Genomic DNA, 12,155 nt, shown 5'->3' on the forward strand with positions numbered 1-12,155 from the left:
CTAAGAGATGTTCACAGATTAATCTAAATTCATCTATTACTTATCAATTCTCCAATATTGTTGTATCTAACAGTTTGTTTTTCTAATGCGTTTCTCACTGAATCAGTCCACCTAGAATTTGGTCTTCCTCGGGATTGTTTTCCTGCTATCTTGGCAAACACCTTTTCTCAGACTTTCTTCTTCTATTCTGTTTAAGTGCCCATACTATGTTTGATTAGCACTGCTCATATGCTATTGAATGCAAACAATGTCAATCACTTTCCAAATTTCTTCATTTTCAATATGATTCTGCCATTGATGTCATCTTTTTGTGCCCCTAATTTTTCTCAGAACTGTCATATCTGTTGTCTCTAATGTTTGATCAAGTCCTTTATTTCTAACCAAACACTCATATCTGTAACATAAACTGGCTTGAACATTGTCTTGTATGCTGCTAGTTTGTCACTTTGGCTAATTTCTGTCTTATTTCATAAATTTATTTGACTGGCTTGTCACCTTACTAGCTTTGCTTATTCTGTTATCTATTTCCAAATTTAATTTGCTATCTTCACTATATAGCTGAATATAGTTCGTATATAGCTGAAATATTTTGCCTATTTTCATAGTTTTGGTGTTTTTATTGCCAATTTTCATGCCAAATTTGTGACAGCTATAATTAAATTTAATTAGTGAATCCTGGCAATTTGCACTGGATGTGTTTAAGAGTACAACATCATCTTCATACAGCAAAGAGCTAAGTTTGATATCTCCAATTCTAATATCAGGTTTAATGCCACTTACTTTAATAATGTGATCCATATAGATGATAAATAAGAGTGGTGATAATGTGCATCCTTGTCTTACCCCTGATTTTTAATCTAACCATCTTCCTGTATTTCCTCCAATTCTAACTGCTGACTTAACTTAAATGTAGACTATGTGTTGCTATGTATAATGTTCCATTTACCCCATATAATTGTAATGTTTTCAAAAGCTTTTCTCTTGGCACCTTGCCACATACCTTTTTCCAGATCTACAAAAGTTAAGTATTCTTGTCATATTCCCATGATTTCTCAACTAATTGTCATAAAGTGAAAATCTATTTTTGCCTTTATCCAGCTTGTTGTTCTCTCAGTTTCTCTTCCACAATTTTTCTCAGCATATTTTCAGGTATGCATGCATAAATCTTATCTGGAACACTTGGTAGAGAAATTCTTCTGTAATTCTCATATTCCACTTTATTCTCTTTTTTTTATAAATAGGAACTATGAGAGCTCTACTCCAATCTTCTGGAATTCAACCTTCTGACTAAGCTGAATGATGCTGTGTACCCCTGTAAAACTGTTGTACTTCCACATTTGAGCATTTCTGGTTGAATATCATCTATTCCAGATGACTTTCTCCACATTTCAAGTTTTTGATGGCTTTTCTATCTCTTTGATGACTTTTTTCTACCTCAAGTATTGATATGTGCTCCTGTTTGCATTCCTCTTGAAAGTTTTCTACTACTGTTCTGTCACTGCTTGTTTCATTTAACAGTCTGTCAAAGTGATTACTTCAGAGATTCACATTAACAATTATATTAATGACAATATCTTTCCTAATATCTACATTTTTCATATAATTTTGCCATTGATACCATCTATTCACTCCCCTAATCTTGGTGCTTCATTTCTAACCCAACTCTCATAATTTAAATTATGGATCTCAGATCCATAATTAAAACTGGTTTGAACACAGTCTTTGGGACAGTGTTCAAACTGTCCCAAAGACAGTTTGAACCCAGTATGTTTATATTCCCCAAGAATATAAACATACTGCTAGTTTAGTAGTATGTTTTGTTGTATATAAGTGGTATAGTTAATTTCTATCTTATTCCATATAAATCCAAAATCATAATATAAATTTTAAAAATTTATCATAGAAAACAAGTAGTTGCTCTCATCGGATGTCTTTCAAGGAGTTTTTTATGTGTAAGTGTTTGTTGCCAGTATATTGTGTGAACACTTTTGCTGAATGTTTGTCTAATTTGTATGTGGTTGAAACAATGTCATCCATAATGGGACCTAATGGCACATTTTGTTTATGAATTTTTGGTGGTCCATATATCCAGGGGAGAGTTAGAGTTATATGGTTTTAGTTTGTTTGTGACTTCCCCAGGTCAAGAAATAACCTTTTTAAGAAGGTTAAAAAGGTAATATTTTTAACAAATTAAAACTGTATAACTGTTTTTCAGAATATCTGTTTTGAAAAAAATAACTTTTGAATTAGAACTAGGAATATACTTAGCCTTTTGTAAATCTTACTCCTTAAGATAAGTTGTAGAACAGAAAGTGTAAATGTGAAATACTTCTTTGAGTCATTCCATGTGAAATTAACAATTCTAAATTGTTAATTGAAAGTGCATAATTTTATATTTTGATGAAAATGAATTATTTGGTCCATAACATAGACTATATCTTTGACCAGTTTTTTTTTTCTTTTCACACTTAGACATCAGGCTAGTAGAATAATGGTTGACTAAATTAGCATTATTTTGGCATACTGTTTGAATTGAAATACAGCTTTGTGTGCGTGCGCGCGTGCATGCGTGAGTGAGTGAGTGAGTGCTCCAGATCACAACATTGGAAATTAAAGTTATTAATCTTAACATGGTAGTAGCTGCCATAATGTAACAAAATGAATGCCGATCTTTATGTCACATTAGAAGAAAAGATTTAGCTTCAAATATTCTAAAGATTTTATGCTGAACATCTTAAGAGCACAATTAGTTTGTCACAGTACAGATGGCCATGACAATCAGTTATAAGTGGGAACAATTTTAAAATTGTAATGGACAAATACCAGGAACTATGATCCTGATTTTGGGTCATCCATTAATATAGTGATACTTGTTGAGATTTGGGAAATGTTTCATAGCTCCTGCTGATACCCAAAACAGCATTCACTAATTTTTAATGACTTCCATGGAGCTCATTAGTTTGCCAATCTCAAATTGCCATAATGTTGGTGGTGAATTATAATAGACAAAAACTTGTATTCTTATTTTAATCCTATAATCAAGTGTAAAAGCAAAGTTCATGTGTGAAGCATCTTTACAACTAGGCTACTTATATAGAAAGGCTTTTGGCTTCCCATCATTTGCCTTAGTATCCCATAATACAAAGCACTTCCTTTCATATGTAGTGTGAGAAAGGTCACTATACAGACAGGTTGCAACCTTCATTGACTTTAAAAGACTATCTTAGGATCTCCTGGATTAGTGTACATGCAAACAGTTTATCAGGTTACAATGACAGAAACTAGGACTCATCCTGTCAACCAGAAGTGCCCTAAGACTCGGTCCCTTGGACAACTGCTCAGAGTCTGCCAGCTGAATATAGAAAGTATCAGCAGGGCTAAGAGTGAATGTCTTACTAGACTTCTTTATGACAATAGAATTAACATTGCCATCATACAAGAAACCCATGCAAGCAATGAGTCACAACTATGAGAAAGAGGCTCCATTCCAGATTTCAATTTTATAGAAGCAAGATACCATCAGATGTATGGGGTAGCCACCTATGCCCTAGTCACTTACCAGGGGTCCATTTCATTTCTGTTGGCAATGTTTCAAACATATCTACCGTTATTATAGAAGTTAACGACCTAACAATAATTGATGTCTACAAGCCACCATCTGCAAGCTGGCTTGATGAAGTTTTGCCATCCTTAATGCATCCTGCTGTTTATATTGGAGACTTTAAAGTCATCATACCCAATGTAGTTATAGAGGAAACTAATACAAATAGTGCCAAGCTATCTGAGTGGGCAGAGGCAAACAACATACAGCTGATTTTCAATCCCAAGGATAAATGCACTTTTAACTCAGCTAGATGGAATAGTGGTACCAATCCTGACTTATGTCTATTATTAATTAACTTAAGGAATTCACAATGTACACTAGAATATAAATTAAATTAAACTTTAATATATATTTCCAATATTTCGGCAACATCACGTTGCCATTTTCAAAGGAACTTAAAATAAAGACACGTACACGCAGGCACTACACACAGTAAATGAGGATGAAGTGAGGAAGCTATTGTTTCTCCTAAAAATCCTGATGGAGCCCCCCTAGTGGGCTATGTAGGTATTCTTGGCCATTGGGTGAAGGTCTCCTGATGTAAGTCTCCCAAATTTGGGGCAGTCTCATGCAACCAAATTTGTTGAGGTTTGGCATGTTTCTTAGGGCTGAGACTGATTCCATGAAAAGTCTTTCAAATTTGAACTTGCCACGGTGTATTATTGTGGCTTTCTTCCACCGTGTTCTGTGGTTTGTATCCAGAGCATGGTCTGCAAGACCACAGTGGCTATACTGGTGAAAACGGATGTAGTCCTTGTGTTCTGAAATTCTGATATTCTCTGTCCTGCTTGTTTGGCCAAAGTAGGACAGCTTACAGCTGCAAGGGACCTAGTATACACCAGGTAGGTCTAGGGGTAGTGGTTGGTCTTTAGTGGAGCAGATAAGGGATGCCAATTTTCTATATAGTCTGTAACAAGAGGTCAAGTCATGTTTTTTTAAGATTTTGGTAATTTTTTCCAAGGTGCCTCGGATGTAGGGAATGGTGATGGATTTGGAGTAATCCTTGTTGTGAAGGGGGAGAGGGTTGTGGTTTACTGGTTTCAATATTTTTTGAATTTTTTTTGTGGGGGATAGCCATTGGCTGAGAAAGTGTTGAGGATGTGATTTAGTTCAGTAGTTAGGGCATTGTAATTTGAACAGATTAGTTTAGCCCTGTTGTATAGTGTCTTAATAACTCCATATTGTTGTGTGTGTGTGGGGGGGGGGAATTGTTATTGAATGTATCTGCCTGTATGGGTGGGTTTTCTATAAACAGAGAAAACCAAGGTTCCATCAGGCTGGCAGGTGACTAGTGTGTCTAGGAAAGGGAGGCTGTTGTTTTCCTCTTTTTCCAGGGTGAACTTGATTCTGGGATGTTGGTTGTTTAAGTGTGTTAAAAAGGAGAGGAGTGTATCAGAGCCTTGTGGCCAAATAGCGAACACATCATCAACGTAGCGAAGCCATATGATAGGTTTTTGTGGGGAAGAGTTTAAGGCTTTCTCTTCAAAAGTCTCCATAAAGAAGTTGGCCAAGAGTAGGGAGAGTGGTGAATCCATGGCTCTCCCCTCTATTTGTTTGTAGAATTTTCCCTGCCAAACAAAATAGCCTGAGTTCATTTTGAACTGAAATAGAGCTGAGATATCGGGAAGAAATTTAGCTTGGATTAGCTGTAAGGTTTCCTTGAGTGGGACATGTGTGAATAAGGAGGAGACATCAAAACTGACCATTATGTCAGTATGTTGGAGTTTAAGGTTTTCTATGACTTATGTCTTGTTACAACTAATCAAGGGGGGGGGCTCCCAGTGCTGACCAGCCATCATGTTTTAGGAAGATTCCCACATGGTCAACACCGTCCTGTCTTTATTGAGATGGGCCCTCAAATCCCAATTACTGAAACTACATCAATGCCACGTTGGAATTTTGCCAAGGGAAACTGGAACAGCTTTTCATCAGATCTAGATAAAAATGTGTGCTGAATTCCACTGCAACCTTATAACTACCAAAGAATTGTGAAAATTGTAATTTCTACAGCCAAAAAACACATACCTAGAGGTGCTAGAAAAGAATGCATACCTTGCTGGAGCAAAACCAACAAAGCACTTTATAATGACTTTCTGAATAGTGGACATGTGGATTTTGCAGATGATCTTGTTGACAGCTTAAATGAAGCTAGAAAGAACAAAAAGAACACCATCTCAATCCCCCCAAATTTTATCCTGGCACGGGACTGGCATAGCTGACAAATCAGGCCTATGGTTAGGTCTTAAGTATTCCTAACTGTAATCCATGTGTTCGCGAGGCCGGTTTGCCTGCCTCATGGGAGGAAAAAACCCAGATAAACTGGAGAGAAAAATCCTGCTGTCCATGCCCAAGACCGGCTAACTTGGCTATCTCTGAGAAAGATCCTTAAGCTCCTCACATCAGCAACGAGAATCGAACCCAGGACACTCCTTTCCCAGTCATTGGCTGCAAAGCGCATAACCACTAGGCTAACCGTGCAGACTACAATAAAGACTGCTCCATCATATTGGCTAACAGTTCTGAGCCACATACAACTGCCACAACCACGATGCCAAGACAACCTAATTCATAAATATAACAAAATTTGCCAGAACCCACTGCTTCCTATACATTCTGATATTGACAGCTTTACATCACAGAGGCTTATATCAAGACATCCACCTATTATAACAGCACAACAACTTGTCACTGAGAACTATGATGCAACAATAGCATGGCAGATGGAATGGACTGCCAAAGTCCCAGTAATTTGGCAGACTGTCTTTAATCCAAACTGCCCTCCATCAGGGTTCAACCTACCACGAAAAATATGGACATCTCTAAATAGGATTCACACCAGCCATGGTAGATGGAGCTTCTTTATTTACTTTGGGAATAAGACCAAACATCTTGTGACAGTGGTGAGGATAACCAAACTATACAACATATCACATTTGACTGTTCTCACAGAACCATGGGACCAGTAACTGACTTGATAACAGTTTCTACTGATGCTGTTGACTGGTTGTCAAACTTAGACATTCAATTTTAATTTTATGCTTATTTGTATATTTTTATATGTATATATGACTATGGTGTCACTTCACACTATTGTACTCTTTTATGCATTTTGTTGTCTTGTACGTGGCTTTTTTTGTGTGGTGGCATATTCATGTCTCCTTCTTCTTAGCCAAATGCTAAATAAATAAATTTAAAACACTATGGATCAGAGATAGTTTTTTTTTTTTTTTTTTTTATCTTTATTGAGCTCTTCTCAGTGGGAGCTAGACCCAGAAAGATACTGAGGCAAAATCGATGCAGAAGTCATACATTTTCCATATACAAATAGTAAAATGGAGTATTATTGTTTTACTACTTGCATATGCAAAACATACAATGTCAGTAAAAGTGGAAAGCTATTTGGGTAGTAACTCTTCCTATAATGCTCAGTACACATCTGAAAGGAAGTGTGCTTTGCATTATGAAGTACTGAGGCAGTTGATGTGAAGTCATTAGCCTCTATATACAAATAGCCCAGTCATGAAGTGATTTCATGTGCAAACTTTGTTTGCTTACACTTGGATAAAACCAAGAATATAATTTCTTGGCATCTTTAATTTATTCATGTGCAAACTTTGTATGCTTACACTTGGGTATAGTATTAAAACAAGAAGATAATTTCATGTCTGTTATAGTTTACTTGATTACTAAGTGAAAATACATTCCACAGTGATCGTTGTTGGTGAATTATTTCTTATGTTCTGCTAGGTGCATGTCAACATATCTTTCTGCCTGCTCATAGTAATTAAAGGAAGAATGATAAGGAGCAAAATTCTCTGTACAAAAAATAATCAATAACAGGTGTTTGATTGAAGTGTGACTTAGTACAGGGATCACAGTGTGTATGATAACATGATTTGTGCTGGCATTCCATAACTCATGTATGCGTTTATGAAACTCCTAGCTTACAAAACATTTAGTTTGGGATCTTATTTCCAAGAAATTAAAGAAAATCCTTGCTTATGAAATGTATTTACCAGATTGGAGAGATTTTTCATTGTAGAATAACGGGAAGAGCCAAGGACAGAGACCAAGTTGAAAGAGCTTATTCAACTTCTCAAAGGATGTCCCTGACCTACCCTGGAGTGTACCATAGTGCACCTATAACTTGCCTTATATGGGTGAAACTGGATGTATAATTCTATCCAGAAAATGGAACGTAAATGACACATTAAATTTAATTATGGTGGTTAATCTGACATTTCTGATCATGCTTTGGTGGATACTCTACACAGAATTGGCAGGAAAGGAACCCATATCTCACCAAAACCTGATAGGAGGACAAATTTAAAGAAGTCTGTGAAATTCTAATCAACCACCCTAATCTCAACAACAGTGATGGTCTAAAAATCTCATTAATATGGATGGCATATATTTGACCCACAACAGACCACAATACTTATTTTAAATACTGATTAGGTCATTACTATATTAAAGATTAATATGAGTTGATTCGCTGGCCATGGGAAATAGAATATAGCTTTGATGTTTTTTCACACACTAGAGTTTAGGCTAGTAGAATAACATTTGACTAAATTAGTGTTATTGCTTTGGCATACGGTTTGAAATTCTAATAGCTTGTCTGTGTGAATGTGTGTGTATTCATTCCAGATGTTGACCTTAATATGAAGATTGAAATGTCAAGAAATTAAAGTTATTATTCTAAACACGGTAGTACCCATAATTTCCAGAGTGGCTTGAAAAAAGTTCCATGTTTGAACTTTAGAGCAGAATTTCCAGACTATGTGAAAAGTAGATTCAAAATAAAAATATGTAACATTGATAAAAAAAGAAAAAATAGAAAAATAAAATCTTTAGCCCATCCCACAGTACCAAATGTACTATAGGTTTGCAAATAGCCTTGCATGGGTGGGAGTAACATTTAAAAAAAAATGTTGTTGGCTTCTCATAGAGACAGTGGCAAATTTGTTTGCTTACTTAGCTTTACTACTTTTTGGATGGCAAGAGCTTGAGATTCTTTTTGTCAATATTTATAATTTATTCACTGGTCTGTTTTGACTGAATATTTAGTATGTTCAGTTTTTAGCCAACATGCTGTGGTTTGAAATCTCACTGTGGATATTATGAGGTGATAGGTATATTTCATTTCCTGGTGAGTGACTGCTTATGGGAGGCCTGAGTGGCTTAAAAAAATTCTGTGTATTATTATTATTCAGGCCTCCATGGAGTCAAAGCAGGGTTTATGGATTATCAAAACCTTAGCCCCTTCAGTATTAAAAAAAATTTTTTTTTTCATTTTTATCAATTTTATATATAGGGTTATCAAATTTAAAGTATCGCTGTTTAAGGCCTTGTGGAGCACCATCCAGTGATCCAAATGCTGCAGAATGTATTCATCCAGGAATGCATTCTGCATCATGTGCAAGCAAAATCTGAGAAAAAAAAGGCCCTCCAAAATTCACCACCAGGGGCAATATAAATACCAAATGCATGGAATATGCATATCACAACTGGACAGGTGACAGGAGAGTTTAAAAGATGGACACTGGATTCTTTTCCTTCATTCTTGTTGTTAATACCGTCCACAGTGATGACACTAACCTTGCCCCAAAGCACTTTGCTTTCTTTACTACCTAAACAATTGCAATGATGTCTGCACTCAATGAATTTTGTTGCCTGAACAAACACAGAGTACATGGAGAGAGGGACCATGTACTCTGCAATGAATGATTAGTCATTTTGAAGAAACAGGATCATTGGAAATTAGACCTGGCAGAGGTTGCAAACCAATCGGTTCACAAGTGAATGAAGTTGCTACTGCTGTTGTGGACCAGGCCATGAATAATAGCATTGGTTCTTGCAGTGTATGTGCTGTATCAAGACACACGGATGTGCCTTACAGAACTGTGAGAAATTCTGCGGAAGATTCACTGGAGTTGCGCCCACAAGACTTTGAAAGTCGACTGACATTCACTTTAACCTTCCTTGCTCGAGTGGTGGTGGATGTTGCATGGCTGAGGATGATTTTAAGGAGAGATAAGGCTCACTTTCACCTGAACAGAGTTGTGGATACCCACAATTGCCAGATATGGGTTACACAAAATCCAACAAATTCCTTTGCATTCACCTAAAATTACTGTCTGGTACAGGTTTACAGCTTTGAAGACATTTGCCAGTCTGGTCCTGTGACCTACTCAGATACTACTGAGAGGTATTGCAATATGATAAATAATTTTGTTGTGCCACGCTTGAGTATGGATTTAATCATTTTTCATGAAAGATGGGGCCTCTCCACACATCAGTCGATCCATACAGGAGGTTCTTCAAGAATATTCTGTCGTTGAACACACTATGCAAAGGATGCACTTTGTGGCATACCAGGCAGGGCAGTGCATTGAGCAGTACGGCCTGTGAATGCATAATGGAAGTAAATAAAAATGTATTATTTATATATAATATATTTATATATATTATATATACATCATACAGTGGCTCCTAGTGATGAATTTTGGAACTACTTTTTATTCCCTCAGATATTGCTTCTGCATGATGCACAATCTATTCCTTCAAGGTTTTGCAACATTTGAATCACTGAGTAGTGCACCACAAGACCTTAAACAGGAATACTTTAATTTTGATCACCTTATCCTGTTTTTTTTTTGTTTTTTTTTTTTAAATTTATTTTTTATATAGTCTGTAAAGCCTACTCTAGAGACCAAACATGAAACTTTTTAATGCCAATTCAGGCCTCCAACAAGCAGGGCTGTAGTCTAACACCAAACAATGAAATTCATGTACTACTTTTTAAAAACAGCCACAAACACCCATGCCCACAGCAGAATTCGGATCTGCAGCTTGTTGGTTGGAGAGCAGGTATGCAAACTACTTGACCAACTTAAGTATACTTATAGATAGACTTAGATGTTGGTTGTTATATAATGATGCTTCATGGTATAAAAACATTAGACATGAAAAACAATAATAAAAATTTATTGATATTTTGCTGAGGTTTTGTAGTAGTACTAACATACTATAGGTTGTCTTACCAAACTCTTGTATATGGAATTAGCATAAAATAACAAAATTAGAGTTTGATCATTCTCATCGGACAAACAAAAGTTCGAAACTAGTTTCAAAGGCAAGCAATGTTGGTTATAAAATAGCAATAAAATATTTATTATTCTTTTTAGTTTCTCGTGATTTTTTTTTAGGCTTCTCTTTTTAGTCATTTCTTTTAAATGGTAACTGTGTACATTTTGTGCTGTCTTAATCTTCTATTAGCATACCAAGTTTATATATTTTTATATTTTAGGCCAAAGAGACAGCTCTCCATGTTGCTGCACGTTATGGGCATAGTAATGCTGTACAACTTCTTTGTAGGTGCTGTTCTGATGTTAACATTCCAGATGAAGTGAGCATATTTGTTAATTTTTTGTTGTTGTTGTAATGTAATTTGTAATAAAAAATATCAGATTATTAGATCACAGAGTTTAAATCTCCAGAAGAGAAGAGAATACTCCAGAAATTTACTTCAAATGTATTCCAATAAAAATAAACATGTATTTGCATGTTTTTTTTTTTTTAAATCTGTATTTACCATTCCTCTATTATTCTAACTGAATTAATATATTGCATGTTGTATCATTATTTTACAATAATATGTTGAGAAAAACAGATGTGTTGGTTCATCAGCATAAATAATTAGAAACAGAAGTTGACATCATATGAGAAAAAAATTGAAAATTATAAAATTTTCATCCTTTTAAAATGATAAAAGTAAGAATTACTAATTTATTATCATTTTTTTTTTGCAGTTGATGTTATGTGTAATGCTTGTTTTCATAGCTTGCTTTTTATGACTGATTTTCATGCCAAATTTGGCATGAAATACTGATATTAATTTAGACTAAATTAACCAAATTCTATGGAAGACTGGTCTGGTTTAGTTAGGTGTATAATATTATATGCATAAATCGTATTATTAGATTTAATGCTGCTTTTCTTCATAATATGATCCATATCGATGAAGAAGAAGAGTGGAGATAGTGTGTATTATACATATAGATTATTACTGCACTGTGTAATGTTCCATTTACCCTATAGAATTGTAACATTCTGAAAAGCTTTTCTGTTTGTGCTTTGTTATGTGGCATTTCCAGATCTCCAAAATTTAAATACAGATCCTTGTTATATTCCCATAGTATCTGAACTGTTTGTCCTAAAGTAAAAATCAGATCCTCACCCTGACAGTCCCTGTTTGGTTTTAATCCAGCTTGATCTTCTCCAGATTTCTCATCCATCATTTTTTTCAGCTTCTCAGATATGCTTGTAAAAACCTTATATGGAATATAAGGTTTTTGCAAGCATATCTGAGGAATATTCTGTAAGGAAATTCCTCTGTAATGCTTGCAGTTTGTTTTATTTCCTTTTTTATAGTTGGGTACTATGAAATTTCTTCTCCAGTCATTTCAAGAATTTGCCACTCTGACCAGGCCTTTATAATGCCCAAATATAGAGCTTAAATTTTAAGCTCCTTATTTGAGCATTTCTT

At 35.3% G+C, this 12,155-nt stretch overlaps 1 protein-coding gene across 1 annotated transcript in view; it reads left to right on the forward strand.

Moving 5' to 3' along the window:
- Positions 1-12,155, forward strand: part of LOC150099731 (death-associated protein kinase 1-like) — a 504,639-nt gene that overhangs the window by 270,103 nt on the left and 222,381 nt on the right. Inside the window, exon 13 of the mRNA XM_090403485.1 lies at positions 10,917-11,015. Within this exon, the coding sequence (XP_090259611.1) occupies positions 10,917-11,015 (99 nt within the window). The remainder of the gene's footprint in view (positions 1-10,916; positions 11,016-12,155) is intronic.

This window comes from Typopeltis vanoorti, chromosome 14 (genome assembly GCF_054136105.1).
Source record: "Typopeltis vanoorti isolate ZY-2024b chromosome 14, IOZ_Tvanoo_1.0, whole genome shotgun sequence".
NCBI lineage: Eukaryota > Metazoa > Arthropoda > Arachnida > Uropygi > Thelyphonidae > Typopeltis > Typopeltis vanoorti.